The 15,953-nt window shown below is 38.4% G+C and overlaps 1 protein-coding gene across 5 annotated transcripts in view; it reads right to left on the bottom strand.

The window, feature by feature from the left end:
* Nucleotides 1-1,322: 1,322 nt before the first annotated feature.
* ZFAND6 (zinc finger AN1-type containing 6) overlaps nucleotides 1,323-15,953 on the bottom strand; it is a 40,873-nt gene continuing 26,242 nt past the window's right edge. For all 5 annotated transcript variants that reach the window (XM_064517257.1, XM_064517258.1, XM_064517255.1 and 2 more), the window contains 4 exons: nucleotides 14,946-15,057; nucleotides 12,661-12,761; nucleotides 2,868-2,981; nucleotides 1,323-2,261 (listed from right to left, as the gene is read on the bottom strand). In XM_064517257.1, the coding sequence (XP_064373327.1) occupies nucleotides 2,113-2,261; nucleotides 2,868-2,981; nucleotides 12,661-12,761; nucleotides 14,946-15,057 (476 nt within the window). In that variant the 3' untranslated portion in view covers nucleotides 1,323-2,112. The remainder of the gene's footprint in view (nucleotides 2,262-2,867; nucleotides 2,982-12,660; nucleotides 12,762-14,945; nucleotides 15,058-15,953) is intronic.

Raw genomic sequence — 15,953 nt, 5'->3', positions numbered from 1 at the left:
ATAGGGAAGGAGGAAGAAAGAGGAAAGCAAACAGAGGAACACCCACAAGAGAGAAGATGCAGACACAACACAGAGAATGAAAGGGTAAGAGGAAGTTTAGCACACACTTAAATATAGGATCTTTTGACACATAAGAACAGGGCACTACTGAAATGAGTTATTTGCTCCCTCTTTTACTATAAAAAAAGATGTACATTTTAGAATTTATGGTTAAACTATTTTTGAAAGAGCAAAATACTTCATGAATTACTGGGTCTTGCAGATTACTTTCCATTGTTATCTGACAGAGAAAGAGCCTTCTCCTGCATAGTGTTTATATGCTAAATGTGGTGCTTTATCTCCTAATTGCAGCCACAGCTTTTAAAGACCATTCAGAATTTTAAAGGATGCATCCAGCTTTGATTAAAAATTAAACATTTTAAATCAAGCCATGCAATTGCATGTATTCCACAAATGCTTGAAAGCAGCTTAAATTCAGCAGCAAGTCACCAAGTGAATTTTCAGCTGAGGGATCAGTACCATCTGGAGAGGAATTTGTTTCAGTGTACTGTTAGGTTCTGTGATAAGCAACACTGGCTCAAGTTACCATGGTACTACATAAGCCACTCAACCTTTAAGCTACATGGATGACCAACACAGCTGGATGTTTGAGGCACAGACTCTGATCTGACAAGACAGGCAAACTTGATTAAAAGAAAATGACTGAACATCCTCACAAGACAATAAGAGAACAATCTCTCCTACCCCCAAATCTGGATTACTTACAAGCCTGTAGATTCACTAAAGAGCATGTGGAAGGTGGTGGTGGTCATACTTGGAAATCAAGGGGTTTCAAACCTCAGAAGCAAGGACATCTCACAGGAGAAGTTGTCTCAGAAACCATCCTCTCATCTACTTTCAAACAAGTTAGTGCAGTGCTGTGTCACGCAGATACTGGATCACAGACTCCACAGCTCTATTCCCTAAAGCCAGAATCACGTTCATGGAATCACTGCCTAGTCAGTGACTTAAACAGGCCAAATGTCTCACCTGTAGGTCGCCCCTCAACTTAAGTATACTGTCACAGAAATGACCTCACTCCCCATGTGTAGTGCCATTCACATATGCAGAAGCATGGCAAAACTTTGTGCAGCATGTATCAATATGCAAGGTAGGTTTCAGAAAACAGGTCTCTCCAGTAGTTATAAGTGAATAGGTAGAAAGCAGATAAAAGTTAGCTGGCTTTGAAATCAGGTCTCTGGATGAACGCACTGAACGTATGGGAACCACCAATGAAAATAAAGCAGAAAAAAGATTACAGATGCCAGTGACAACCACAGGAGTCCCATTTTTTTTTAAATTTTATTTAATCAAAGTTAAGACGTGGATAAACATAAATACAGCACAGGTACTTCAGATCATTCTTCATATTTGTGTACAGACAGACTGATGGATGTAATCCCAATGAAACCTGCAGTCAGTGAAGTGCATACAGCCTTCCCCCCACACACGCAAAAACAAAAACCAAATTTTTAAAAAACCACACAGACAATCTCAGCACACACTCTCATTACAAATGATTCATACATAAATAGGTAGAGGGTGCAAACAAGCTAATATGCGAACATGTATAACCTCTCGTTAATGGGGAAAAAAAAACAGAAGCAGCCATAATGATTAAAATACATTCAGTTACTGATAACTAGTTGTGCCATACAAGGCATTATCAAAAAAAGGAAATTGTGCTGCAGAGAAAAGCTATATACAACAAGAAAATAAACTGCAAAGTTAACGCATGCATGTTTTACCTGGAAAAGCACAGCCCTCCAATATTTTCTCCATGTTTGTTATAAAAGCCCTCTGCACTCAACTAAAATTAAAATCATCTTAAAGGATAATACTTGTAAAGTTTACTTAAGTCTTCAGCCACAGAAAACTGCAATGAAAATAAATGTTCAGAGTCATTTTCAAAACAAAAAAACAAAAACAAAATCTATTCATCTGATGACATGCATGATTAAAAGGTCTAGGCAAGATACACTGCTCTACATTCCTGATGACTAAGGAAAAAAGCTCAAGTCAATTTAATCTGCAGATGGTCAGAGGATTTTGTATTCCAGCAGAAGCAGCAGTTCAGATCTTCTGGATCTTTTCCCCAACAACTACAGGATTCTCTTTTCTGATTTTCTCAGCAGCATCAGCTTTGTAATTGTAAGAGCAACTGTGTACATCTGAATAACGGTGCATACCGCAGTAAACATTTCCACACCGACACTCAAATCCTGTCAACAGAAATGTTAGACATTTTAGTATTCATAATTATACAGGTTTGTTTTAAATTCTGAATTTGTTTCATTATCAATAAGTCTCAGTCACCAGTGTCAAACGGCCAAAGAGCCTCTGCTGCAGAAAGCATAAGAATCACAAATATATTTTTAAGTGATTACAAAAGATTTGACCTGACCATTCCTTCCTCTCACATGATATACTAATACAAAACACATTCATGGAGACCTGCTGTTAGTTTTGTTTGGTTTTGAACCTACACTCCACAGAACTCGGATTCAGCTGGACTCTTTCACTGAACCAATACAAAAGCTGGTTAGTGAATGGCAGCAAACTATCATCTGACTCCTCATCTAAGCAGACTTCTGGAGGGCAGCACGTGCAATTAAGAATTTAACTTAGAGAAAGCAAGCTGAAAAAGCAAAAGGACATACAAAGAACTAAATCTAGGAAGAGCCAGCTGAAAGCACCTCTAGCCAAGTTTTATTTCAAATAAGTAATTTCAAGAGATGATTATGCCCCATTTTCCCTTAGGAAAAGAATATTTCAAGGATCCAAAGACTAAGTCTCTCATTGAGAAAAAAAAAGTCAGTATTTCTTACCAGTAAGTCCAACCTTCTTCCGACACATGAAACAACGATTCTTTTTCTGTTTTGGCTTGTCAAGTGACTTGTCTTGTTCTTCAGGTGTAGGCTCTGCATTCTCTGACACTGAAGCTAATATTAAAAAAAACTAATGAGAACAATAGAAAGTGTCATCTTCTCCCCTTCTGCCCAAGTCATATGACAATCTAAAGCCCATATTGTAAATGCAGGCTCCTCAATTTCACCGTAACTTTCATCTCTGAAGTGGTATGTACTCAACTGCAGTTTAGAAATCGTTAGTACTACATGACAATACTAGAGCTCCCTCCTTTTAAACCTTTAATGTAATTCAAGGAAAAGAATTCACTGAATGTTCATACAAACTTCCCAGTACAAAAAAAATATGAAGTAGTAAGTTTGGTGTCCCCCTTTATGTACCAGGGGTGTCAAAAACTACTATTTAAGACTAAGATTTGGCATTGCCAGATTCAGGAGGGGTGGGAGAAGAAGAACATCCAACAGTTAAGTGTTTCCTGCCAGTGTTGCTCATCAGTTTCCTAAAGTTCACTTCTAAGAAGCGCTGCATTTTACTGGGACCAGTTAAGTAAAACACTCCTCTCTCCAAATGCTGCATCAACATTATTTTTGCTGAAGACAGCAATACCGAGGACACACAAAGCGCAGTGTTTCAGAACAAACTCTACCACTGCCGCTGCTGCTCCTGTACACCAGAAGGGGCTAGTCACTACCTAGGGAGAGATACTATTACCCAAAGATGCACAGACTTATCTGGAGGAAGTACACTATCCAGAAACCCAGAAGGAGCCAGAGTAAACACTTCTCTCATGTTAAGGATATCTTTCTTATGAGAACTTTCAACCTACTTCAATATTCTCCTACATCTGAAAGAGACAGGTTACAGACTGTGTGAAAGAATACAAATAAATAATGGTGGTATTTGCCTGACCCAGGTAAAAATAGGAAGTGGCAGTTTTTCCTCCAGTACTTGCACATTCCTTACAGTAACAAAAATGGAAAGCAAGGAAAACAACTTCATTTCAAGATGTGCTAAGGGCCAATCTCTGCCTACTATCACTAGATCACAGCAGGGCAAGCTTGCAGTGATAAGGTGCACAGAAGCAAGCAGAGGAAAGTATTTGCAGCTAAGACAACAAAGAATGAACACAAGCTACAGCTGGGAGGAGCATCAGTGGAAGCAGAGCTAAACCCAATGCCCTAAAGAAGGGAAGGAATACCGCAGCAACCCTAGACATTTGTTGGAAGGGGAGGACAAACCAACCACACTGCAGGCATCTCTGTGCAGCTGGCTGGACTTTTATTAGGCAGATACCATCAGATGCAGCAAGGACCATGCAAGTTCTGTGCCAACTGACTACTGCTCTGCTTGATAATTGTTCGGGTTTTTTTCCTGTGCTATCTTCAAATGGATTAAAAAAAAAAACTTTTGTCTGTACATACTACCTTCTCAGAACATGCACTACGAATGTTTTCAGTGTAAGATTTACAGACTGGTAAGCCACAAAACTCAAAAAAAAAAAAAAAAAGTATTAAAACAAGTGGATCCATAACAGATGATTTGTGATTTTAAGACTGGTAAATTTAAGAAGAGGTAAACTTGGAAAAGCAGCCAGTTTGGAATTTATCAAACACATTCAACTTGATATCAAGCAAAATCAGGGTGTAGCAAAATACCTAAACACAAGAAAAGATTTTGCACAAGTAGATAGAGTACATCAAAGGTTAATCTAGCAAGGATAGATCGTTAAACATGCTTTATTAAATTCTTAAAAATGACCATCTATGTCATAAGCAACAGCTTTTGTCCTGAAATTTATAAAGAATTAACAGGTTTGCAAGAGAAAGGTTCAGTGGCTTTAAATGGCTGTTAAAGGACACATTTCTGAGTGGAAAGATAATATACAAAGGTTTTCAAGATAAGTATAAAAAGTTGGAAGGATTAAAAGATGCAAGATAAGTATTAGAAGTAGTAAGACTTAATGAATTCTTGCAGTGTTATAAAGAACAGACATTCCAGTGTTTATTATTTCATTAAGAAAGCTTTATGCCATGAACCGGTATTTAGCAGCTAATGCTCTCAAGTTTGCATTTCCTCCTGTAGCGAAATCCAGTTACCTCAACATAAGATTTTACAGAAAGCCTTTGTAACTATTAGCCAAATTTAGGAAAAACTGGCACTGTTCCCTGTATAACAAGGCTAATACATTCATACTTATATTTACTTTGTGTGTACGGCTCACACACTAAAAAAAGATATAAAAATGTTTAAGGGCTGCTGCCGACTGCAGAACTGAGTGGGAAGGTTCTCTCACTGCTCCCACAAGTCACTTTGTATCTACTGTAGTAACCACAAATTTTAGATTCTCAATTTGCTTTTGTGCAGAAGCCAGTTGACTCAAAATCCTCTTTGGTAATCAAATATCACAATCACTAAATCATCTTTGGGGGATTAAAAGGTGCTAGTGTTCAGTGCTCCATCTGTAAGCTAGCTGTGACGAACACAATACAAAAGCCAGGTAAAACGCAACACCATGCAAGCTTGGAGCTCTCAGGAGACACGTTACGACCTCTCCTAGTTGCTGTATTTTGTCCAGATTCCAGGAAGCTCCTGCCTGTTATCCTTGAACTGACTCCTTCCTTTCCTCCAGCCCCAGTTCAACATTTGACTGGAGAACAGAAGCACTCAAAGTACCAGTACAAGCTGCTAACTAGCCTAAAAGGAAAAAGCATGAAGAAACATTCATTTTCCTGGAAGAGACAACCTGGGCTGCCCACTAAGTGTTCACCGTGTTACAGAGTGCATTCTTAGCTGATCAGAAGAAATCAGACCCTGGATCTCCTTCTGAAAGCAAAAGCTTTTGCTACTTGTTTGCTTGTGCCAACCCTGCTTGAACTTCAGTGTACTATAGCTGACCATTAAAATAAAAAAACCCACACACCTGGGGGATGAAGGACACCTCAGTCCTTGCACCCTTGCAGGCACAACACAGAACAGCAACGATTTGTTGCAAGACTCCTGACTCTCCACCTGTGTGCTCCTCAGGCCCTACCCTAGCTGTTTTAGGTTTGTTACCCCTCTATTCAGGCAGAGCTTCTCAATGGAGAAGGCTGAAGGGTACATTCACCTTTTAAGTGCATCTGATCAAGCTTAGGAAGAATACCCATGCCTCAAAAAGAATGAAACGCTACAGTTAATGCTAAACAGCAGATCACTACTTCCTAACATTTCAATACTTATCACTGAAGTAATCAATCAACACATTGTACCTACTAAAACTGAAACTAGGATATTGCTATATGCCACTTTTTTCAAGTGAGCTAAAATGGCACAAGGGGATAGTTTCAATCTCAAGTTAAAGATGGGACAAAGAAAAAATAAGTTTCTTATCAGTAGCTCTTCACACTAAGTTCCTATGCAGTTTAAAAAGGCTTCTTTCCCGAATTCCTTCCACTTCAAGAGATCAGGCTGGCCTTTCACTAGCACAACTGCATGGAAAAGCCTTAATTTAAAAAGTGAACATAAAAGACTGAACACACATTCCCCTATTTTTATTCAAAAAGCCTTTACCTACATATTCTTGAACCACTTGATTCCCTTTTAGAAGTTCCATTATTGCAGCTGACCTAAAACTAGCAGCTGAAACAAAGCATCCAACATCCTCTAACTACATAAAGTGTTGCCAAACAAACTTTTACAAGTTCCAGTGCAGGGAAAGATATTTCCCCTCCTCATCCCTTATTTTTCAAATTGAGTCTACAGATGAAGATTAGAAAGATAAGGTCCTCACAGACACTTTGGACTGAAAAAAGAAAACTGGATTCAGTTCCTTCAGTCAAGGACTGATAAGGGGATGCAAATACCACGGAAATGAAGGCCCCTCAGATCAAATGAGACTATGTTTAAAAGCATGATTAATTACTACGGCATCTTCTTTAAAATTAAGCCTATTCTGTGGTCTGGATATTATGATAATGAAAGCTATACAGTCAAATAACTAGATTTTAAATCACTTCATCTGTCATACAGTTTTACTTAAGAAATCATGATCTGTTAACATGGAATTTATCCTCTAACTCCCACTTACCTTATTACATTAGCTATTTTGTTTGTTTTCCAAATCAACAAAGAACAAACACTGACAACAGATACTCCTTGAAATTCTCAGGGGAGAAGGGTGCAGAAGAGGCAGTAAGTCCTGTGAGCAGAAAGCCTCCAATCTCTAACCAGAAAACAGTGCTCCATACTAAGCCTAAAACCTCAGTCATGACTTTGGATCCAGCCACTATACCAACAAGGCCTTCAGCTAAGCAGACTCAGCTCTTGAAACATCTCCTCTGCACACACTGCCACCCACCACAATTTATCTCATTTAAGAGAGAGGGAACATGGGGCTCGGGGAAAAAAGAAATGAGGAAGAGATTCCAGTGCTTACTCCCAAAGTATCATTTACTGGACAGCTTAGAATAGCTGCTGGCTCCATTTTTCCTAAGGAATTTCCAGTTTTGAAGGCGGCCAGTCAAATACAACTAAGTTTTAAATTGGATTCTCTCCTCAGACGCACTGAGGAAAACATCCTTTGAAGCGCCTACAAAGAGGGTTTCCAGTCATTCCTAAGAAGGCAGGTTATTCACTCAAGGCCTCTTCTACATTTTTCCCCTTGCCAGTCTCATCAGCTCAAGCTTTCCTTGAGGTTAAGATCTTCAGAAGTCAAAGTAGTTATAAGCAACTATTAGAGGATGCAGAGATCTTCCTCCAACCCCCAGCTGCTTCTGAACTGTTGCAAGGAAAGTAGCCTACTTCCAAAACTAAAAGTTACATTTGTATTCCAGGATAAGGGTGTCCATACTGGACCTTCTCTTGAAAAAATTACAGAATATTCACTTTGAATAAACTTAAATGTAAAAAAAGCTGTGAGTTGTGCCAGAGTTTTGACTGATATTCTGTAGGAGAAACTCAAACAGTAGTAGAAAAGCATGAGGCTGGAAGGGATGAATGTTTGGTGACAAAACTAACATGAAAGTTATTCCTAGTTACACCTATAGAAACTTGGGGAGGGGGTAAAAGTGAAAGAAGAAAGATGAGAACAAAACTAATCGCTGAAAAGAAAAAGCATGCAAAGGAAAAACAACTGCTTAAATCCATAGTATTTAAGTTATTCATATTAAAAAGACAAAAAGAACTAAGTCATTTACCAATACGAATTAGATGTTAGTAGCAGATCACAAACACAAGCTATTTCTTATCAGCACTAACTGGAAACTAAAGTTGAAAAGAATCACATCACTTTAAGCTGCATGAGCAGCCTTTGGAGTTGAGCAGAAAGTTCTTAAGTTAGGAAGTTAAAAAAAGAATTCAGTACATAAATTAACAATGTTATTATGCAATGTTAGTATGGATGCACACAGTAAAATTTTAAGTAAGACGACAGGGCATACGCTTACCTAAAGAATTTAGTTTTAAAACTGTATCATGCACATTTCCTCTCTCCCTGGAGCCTTCATCCAGTAAATCAGGACATTCTACATTATTTTCTATGCTTGTATCGTAATCACACTCTGCCTTCGAGTCCCTGGTACTGTCACGAAAATCTGAAGTATCCATCAACTCCTTTCCAGTACTGTCTATTGAAATAGTCTTGATAAGGTCCACTGAAGTTGGTGCTATTAGTTCAACAGCATACACTTTAGGTCCAGTTTTCTATGCAAAATTCTATAGCAACTTAATTGTTTTAATACTTTTTTGTTTTTTATGTTTTTGTCAGCCATGACTGAATTATTTAACTGTTTCAAATCAAAGAAAACTATGCAAGTGTAAAATCAGGAGACATCATTGATAAGAATGGCAATTTACCTTTTAGCTTGTTATGCAAATTAGATGAGTCATTTTTCCAAATACCATACAACTACACCATATTACATTATTGACTGCATTCTGCAATGTTAAAACACAGACCATTGGAATTTGCAATGTATTCAAGAAAATCAGAGAAGCTGTTTTGGATCTCAGTAGTTTTCAGGCTTAAAGAGGCAGCATAAAGCCACTTAGTGTCTCTTTCAGAACACTTCAAAGCCACCTGATGGACAAAGTCTCCTAAGAAAAACAAGTACTTTGTCGGTTTTCCTGAGCAGGGAGTGGAAAAAACAATGCCTTCATTTGGACAGCAGTATCATTCAGAAATACATCACTCAGTAATATCACTGAATATCACTCAGTAGCTGAGCACCCATTCAAATATGGTTTACAGTTTTAGCCTTATGTTCTTGAGTTGCAAGAGCTCCATAATATTTGCCAAGGAAGGCAACAGCCCTCCAAAATGTTTTGTTTACCTTTAAAAATACCCCTGAAATATAGAACAAAAATCTTAACCTGAATGTTTTTAAGCTCATTAACCCTAGAGATGTAAAGCGCCTCTTCACTTGCTTGCAGGTGTGCCATGGAGCAGTCCCATTCATCCCTCGGCTAACAGGGAATCCTGAATGGCTAACTGAACCTGCGCTGTAACACTGAGTTAAAGGCACAACTGTCCATGAAGCAATCCAAAATGAGCTGGAGAAAGGCTCCAAGGCATAAGAAAAGATAGATTTTTACCTTTATTTTTCTTTCATTTTATGTTATGTTTAATGATTATGCTCATGATATTAAAAATATTAAACTCTAAAAAGCTATCAGCCACTATCTAGTGCCTGGGCCTTCTGCAGTGTTTAATACTTACAAGTATTACGACATGACCACTACATATAAAAATCTGGATTTATTAACATATTCTATAATTTCCTCTATTTCTTTTGCAATGCAATGCATAACTCCAGTGAAGATAAAACCCAAAGAACAGTTAAGAGTTGCTTATCCCTTTGTAGTTGTAATTTGTCTGGAGCAACAAATAGTAAAGGACTGGGTGCACACAACTCGAGACCCATTTATCTGTCTGCTTTAAAAAATAATCTAAGAAAGTATAATTAAAAATACTATTCAGCCAACTTTTCATTTATTGCTATTGTGGCCTGGTAACTTTTGTTCAACACTAAGTTAAGGGGACTTCTACAAAACACAACTAAAACAGACTAACTACTATAGAACAATTTGCTCCTGAACAGGTATTCCAATGAAGCAAGATTTTTTATCAGAATACATAACTGATGAATAAATGAACAAAGTAGATGCTTTCTTTTTTTCCTCCCCTACATTAACTGAAGTAGTATTATAAACTCTTCAGTCTGGGACCAACTGCCACAGTGCTTTTACTTTATTTTTTTTCTCCCCTCCCTTTAATGTACATAGCCAGGCAATACTAAATAACTTTGATTCACATGTTTTTACTACATTCTGGCTAGAAGCCTACAATTCAAACTGAGTGATTCAAAGAAAAAAAGAACATGAATTTCACAATGCATAGCTACTAACTGAAAACACAATTCAATGAAATCCACCTAGCATCTCTTAAAAGTTGCTTTCTTTACAAACTTACGCTTTCAGAGCAAAGAGAGTTTAAGACTGGAAACACTAAATTTCTGATCATTTTCAGTTAAGGAGCAGCACAGAATTGCTCTTCAGAAAGAGGGACTGGCCCTGCCACATCAAGTTATGAGTATAGGAGTTGTACTTTAGAACTCCAATTACTTTGTTCTTCTCAGTTTAGAAATCACTAAAGCACAACGAAAAGATCACGATAAGCACGACAGCTGCAGTACTCTAAACACCTGGCATAGGTTGAGCCTTTAAATCCATGTTGTGAAACAGGAATATGAGAACATACCCTTGAAATCAAGGCTTAGAGTTTAGTAACCTACTCCTTCACCGCAAGGACTAACTTTCTAGAGGTAGAAAATTGGGACCATAACTGTATCCAAATGGGTAAGAGACATTCTTCTGAAAATTCGCTGGTGAACATCTATCCACAGGCCCAAGCCATCTCACAGTACAAGCATCAAAGATCACTGCGGAATAAAGCACTCCCCCTTTCACCCCTCTCAAAGTAAAAAGACACTAGATGCTGCAAACCTGGAGTTTCAATTTATAGCTAAGTCAAGCAAAAAGCATACAAATGTAAGCAAGGAGACTAATTTAGGCACTAGATAAAAGAAGAATAAGACTAACAAGCTCTGGAAGCTTTTGAAGCTGTGAGGAAGAAGGAAAAAAAGTGACAGGGCAGTAGGAAAATCAGCTTATAGAAGTTGACTTTATATTCCCCGATACAGACCACGTCCATATCAGTTCACCTGCAGTGCAATCTTAATGTGCCAACTGAGGTTTTCTACTTCTGGGGTCCCCAGCAAGGGAAGTAACTGCACAGGAGCTGGGTATGCAAAACATCCCAGTTTCCCCATACTGCAGAACAGGGATGAAAATATACTCAGAGGTATTAAGTTAAAAAACAAACAAACTAGCTTGCAAGTCCACTTCAGCTATGCAAATATACAAAATTTAAGAAGCACAAGCATTTTAAACACTTGTTCTCTCAGGCTGGGTAAGGACAGACATGATTGATCTGTATTAACAGCATGCCTTGTGTGCTTTGTCAAAGGTGAGGCAGCAAGAGCTTTCAGCTCCAGAAAACAAGCTAGATAACCTGTATTAAAATGTCTGTCTAGAGTACAGATTTCATTTTTTAAAGAGGAGGCACGCTTCTAATAATTGACATCTCAAAGGCTGGTACAAAAGGGCACTGCAATTAAACCCTTTTCTCCGAGCTTTACCACTACTGTTTGTGTGACCAAGGAGATGGCCCTACTCAGCACAGGTAGTAACCACAAAGAATGACTCTTCTATTTCACCCTATAAAAAGGGAAAGCTCAGGTTCAGAGAATATCTGAAAAGCAGAACTTGGATACCACAGGTACAACTAAAGAACCTACATTTTGCAACTTGAAGTGGAATTACACATTATCTGTGGAAAAACCAAGCTCCTAGTTTAAGATGAGCCTACAAAAACAGAGAACTCTACCCAATGAAGTCTTAGCTGTATCAGCAAAAGTAGAGGTGGAATACTGACTTACCTTTAAGCACCTTTTGCAATGTCTAGAGATTACAAGCCTGAGCAAATTAGGTATATTATCTGGATACTTTTGCATTTTCCTAAGAAATGCTATTAAATACACTTTGGTTTTAAGCTCTGCAAGCCTGCACATAAAAGGATAATCGTATGGAGGAAAGAACCTTTACATTGTGCCAGCAATAAGGAATTTGGACCAATATATTTAAAATCACCCACTCAAAGCCAGGTAGTTTTCTGCAAACAACTGGTTTGCAGTTTAATAATTTTATCTTTCAAAACATGCATTTTGGTTGTTCAGAATACTACCCTGGTACCAATAAAGTTGGTAAGTGAAAGGTGTTCCACAAGCAGACTAGAGAGTAACACAATTCTTTACTGTAACAGCTATGCAATAACACTATCACAAACACATTCATACGCAGCTGTGGTACTTGCCCAAGCTGCTTGCAACTACTCTGAAACCTAATGGATACTCAAAACTCTATTTACATGTCATAGCTGTGACATAAAGCCTGAACAATACATTTACTATGCTGTATGTTCCCAACCCCAGTAACACATACATACTACAGCAGATACCGAAATCTATAGCTACATGAAGTTGAAAATTTCCAGTTTGTGTATTAAGAGAAGACAAAGTATATCCTTATTTTGCTGTCTTATTTCACAGAATATTTATTTTTGAGAAGAGTCATCTGTTGGACAGGAATATATTAAGAATTGTCAAGTTTCAAAAACATCACCCATAGAAGTTTCAACTCTGAAAGCTAGGCACCAACCTTGCAAATCTTCTGTCTCGGGTACTGTTTTATCCACAGCCGTACTATCCGGTTGGGATGATGCTACAGATTCTGTTAAAAGTGATTGATTTGACACAGGGCTGGGGGGGGGAATAAAAGAAAAGTTAAGATTTCTTACAAGAGATGTCCAAGTCCTAAGGAGCATTCCTTATAAAAATATATTAGAGTAAGTCTTGACAAGAGAGCAGGCCAAAAAATTTCACTCAGAAGTTAAGATTTTCTCTAACCACTAAAAAAAAATGCTACAGTGTGTCAGAACATTAGAAGACCTGAACTGATAAGAAGCTAAACACTTAGCATTGAATACCTTAAGCCAGTTCAACTACGAAAAGGGGGGAAAATGTTTTTGGGGTAGTTTGGCACGCCATCCTTCCTCACAGAAGCAATGATGCATTGTACTATATGCAAGGAATTTTATCACATAAATCAGCAAGATAACACTGTAGAGGGATCAGTTTTGGTGTTCTAGCAATACAAAGAAAACTGCAACACGTCAGTGTTTCCAGAACACTGGACGTAATAAAGCATCTTCCGTTGTACACAGAAGCTCTTGGATATTCACGACGTAAAGGAAGGATGGCCAAACTTCCTAGCCCTATTAGCCATACTGCTAAAATCACAGCATAGCTGAAAACGCACAGGATGTGCGCCCTGGACAGTTATGGAAGAGAGATCCAGCAAGTCATTCACTGTTCGTCAGCAGCTCTGCTGCAGGAGATGACAAAGCTGAGTCCCAAGCTAGAGGTAATGCCACCCATTTGCCCGATTTGTTTCTCCCTTTCCTTAGGGAGTCACTCTGAATCTGGGAAATTGGATCTTCCAGCAGGTCCTGGACCAGCAAAGCCCTACCAATAGTCCATGACACAGCCAGGGCACTGGAGTGGTACTCAATTCCCAAGAGTTGCATGCAGCTCTTGAACTGCTGCTTTGCTCACCTACAAAAGTGCACCATCAGTTTAGCAGACGTTTCCTCAAGGTATCATAACTCTGAGGTACTACCTGAGTTGAACTCCCACTTTTATTTGGGGGGAGGGAGAAGCAACCTTGACTTTTTGAAGTGCAAGTCTGAGAGCAACCACCTACCTACTCCTCTCTTCTGTAACAAATAATCAAGCTAGCGATCTAGTGGCCAAAGAGATGCCTTTTCTTTTTTACCATGTTACAAAGGTGGCGGGGGGTAGGCAAAGCACTTCAATTGGTTCACTTCTGTGTACTGACCTGGGTAAAAAAATCTGCCCCCATCCCCCCGCAGCCTATAACGGCTATATTAGGGTAAGATATCCACTTTCCACCTCAATTTGAAATCCCAGAACGGAAAGACCAAACACAATATCAGGCATGGCATGTGGCATTCAGTTCATATGCAGGACCTGAGCATGAGTTAATACCTCTTATAAAAAGCTAAGGAGCAGGAAACAGCCTGATCAGAACCAGTCAACAGTAACTGATGAAATCCAACCCTACTTACCTATGGCCCACTTTACACTACATTCTTATTTTTAAAAATAAAGTCTGAATTAAAGTCAACTACAAGCTACTTTATATAACTATCTATCATCTTTCACTCCAAAGAATTCCAAAGCACTTACAGTTGCTGTTGGTTGTGTCATTCTACACTGAAATGAAGCAATTGTCCAATATAAACAAATACTTAACTTTTAAAAATGGAAAGCACTTAGTGAGCCTCCGAGTGATCTAAAAGAGGCCACTACTTCTCCTTGAATATTCCAGTTGAAATAAAATGACTTGTTTGATAAAACAAGTTCAGCAGCACAGCTTCTATTAAGATTCAGACATCTTTTCCCTGTTCTAATACTCTCCACTTTCTGCAAAGCAACTGGTTTCTTACCACATTATCATACATTTATTTATGAGAGTTCTAGTCAAGAGCTTTCTGCCATTTTAAAAAACCTCAAATTTCTAAGATGAAAAAAGCTCTCCCTTTGTAAATATACAATCAACTGCACGTTGAGGAGTTGGAAGATGAGCCAGACAAATCTCAGTAGAACTGTATGAAACTGGCAATGCTGCTATTGGAGGCTAAGTTCTAAAGACAAATTTGCATTTGAATGTAAGATGTAGCTAACAGATCAGCTACTACTTACTGTGAGATCCCATGCTTTAAAATCACCAGTTAAGTCTTACATATTACCCTAATCCAGGGCCCAGAATTTAATTATGCAGAATCAGGGCATACTTAATTTAACCATGTTGATATCTGTTTTTAAGTAAAAACACAAAAAACAGTAACAAAGACAGTTTACCTTTGCTGCATAGATGGAGTTGATGTAGAATCTAAAGTTGACTGAGTTTCCTGGGCACTGCCTTCTGTGCACTGAACCGGTAAGGACTCAGTTATACTACTGACAGAAGTTGCTGGAAGGAAGACACTAATGTAAAATGTGTTACGCTACCTCCTGGGATTGCATAAGTTACACACAATGTAATTATTCTTCCACCCCCATATCACCAGCCAGGAAAGGAACTGAACATGTGCTTACAGCCCTTATTGAATCTCAGCCTGTATCATAATGAAGCATAATTTTACAAAAAAGTAATCATGTTTGGCCATATTCTGATCATGTTGGGCCCCAAGAAGTTCCTGACCACAAAATTTCAGAGCAGGAGCTTTAATGGAGTATTTTCTGCTACTTAAAGCATTTATAAACAGCCCCCTCAGCTTAACCTGCAGCACTGACAGCATTGTCTTGGTTTGGTAATAAATGAAGATAGATGTACAGTAACATCCTAATGCCACCTTAGAATCAATCTTAAAGTTGCAGAACAGAGACCCCCTAGGTTTCATGTAATGAAAGCCACTGTTTCAATATTAAAAGTCTACAGTCAAGGAAGAAAGTCTTCAAAGTGCGACAGGACATTTCTTGGTGTCAGTATTCCCCCAGTACGATATGCTGAAGTTCAAAACATCGGGGGGGGGGGGGGGGGGGAAAAACACAAAACACACAGAAAGGGTTTCTCTTTCTTAGTACTACTATTACTTTAAAGAGGGAAAAGTCCTCCTAGCTTTCCTAGGAAACTGTGAAAGTAGGAAGATGGCACTTATTTCAATGGGTTGCACAAATCTGCTTTAGAAGAACAACCATAGTACATTTGGCCAAATAAGGAAAAAAAGTCATTTTCATAGGAAGTTAGGGGAAATAATTCTAAGAAAAAGCTTTGGGGGATAATCCTTTGGCATCAGGCTCCAGTATTTAAATACCTATATTTTAAATGCTTTGACTAACATTCCCCAAGTTAAATGTTATCTCTAT

The sequence above is a fragment of the Dromaius novaehollandiae genome, chromosome 10 (genome assembly GCF_036370855.1).
Source record: "Dromaius novaehollandiae isolate bDroNov1 chromosome 10, bDroNov1.hap1, whole genome shotgun sequence".
Classification (NCBI taxonomy): Eukaryota; Metazoa; Chordata; class Aves; order Casuariiformes; family Dromaiidae; genus Dromaius; species Dromaius novaehollandiae.
Note: the sequence above shows the minus strand (reverse complement) of the source record. Positions and strands in the feature narration are given on the sequence as shown.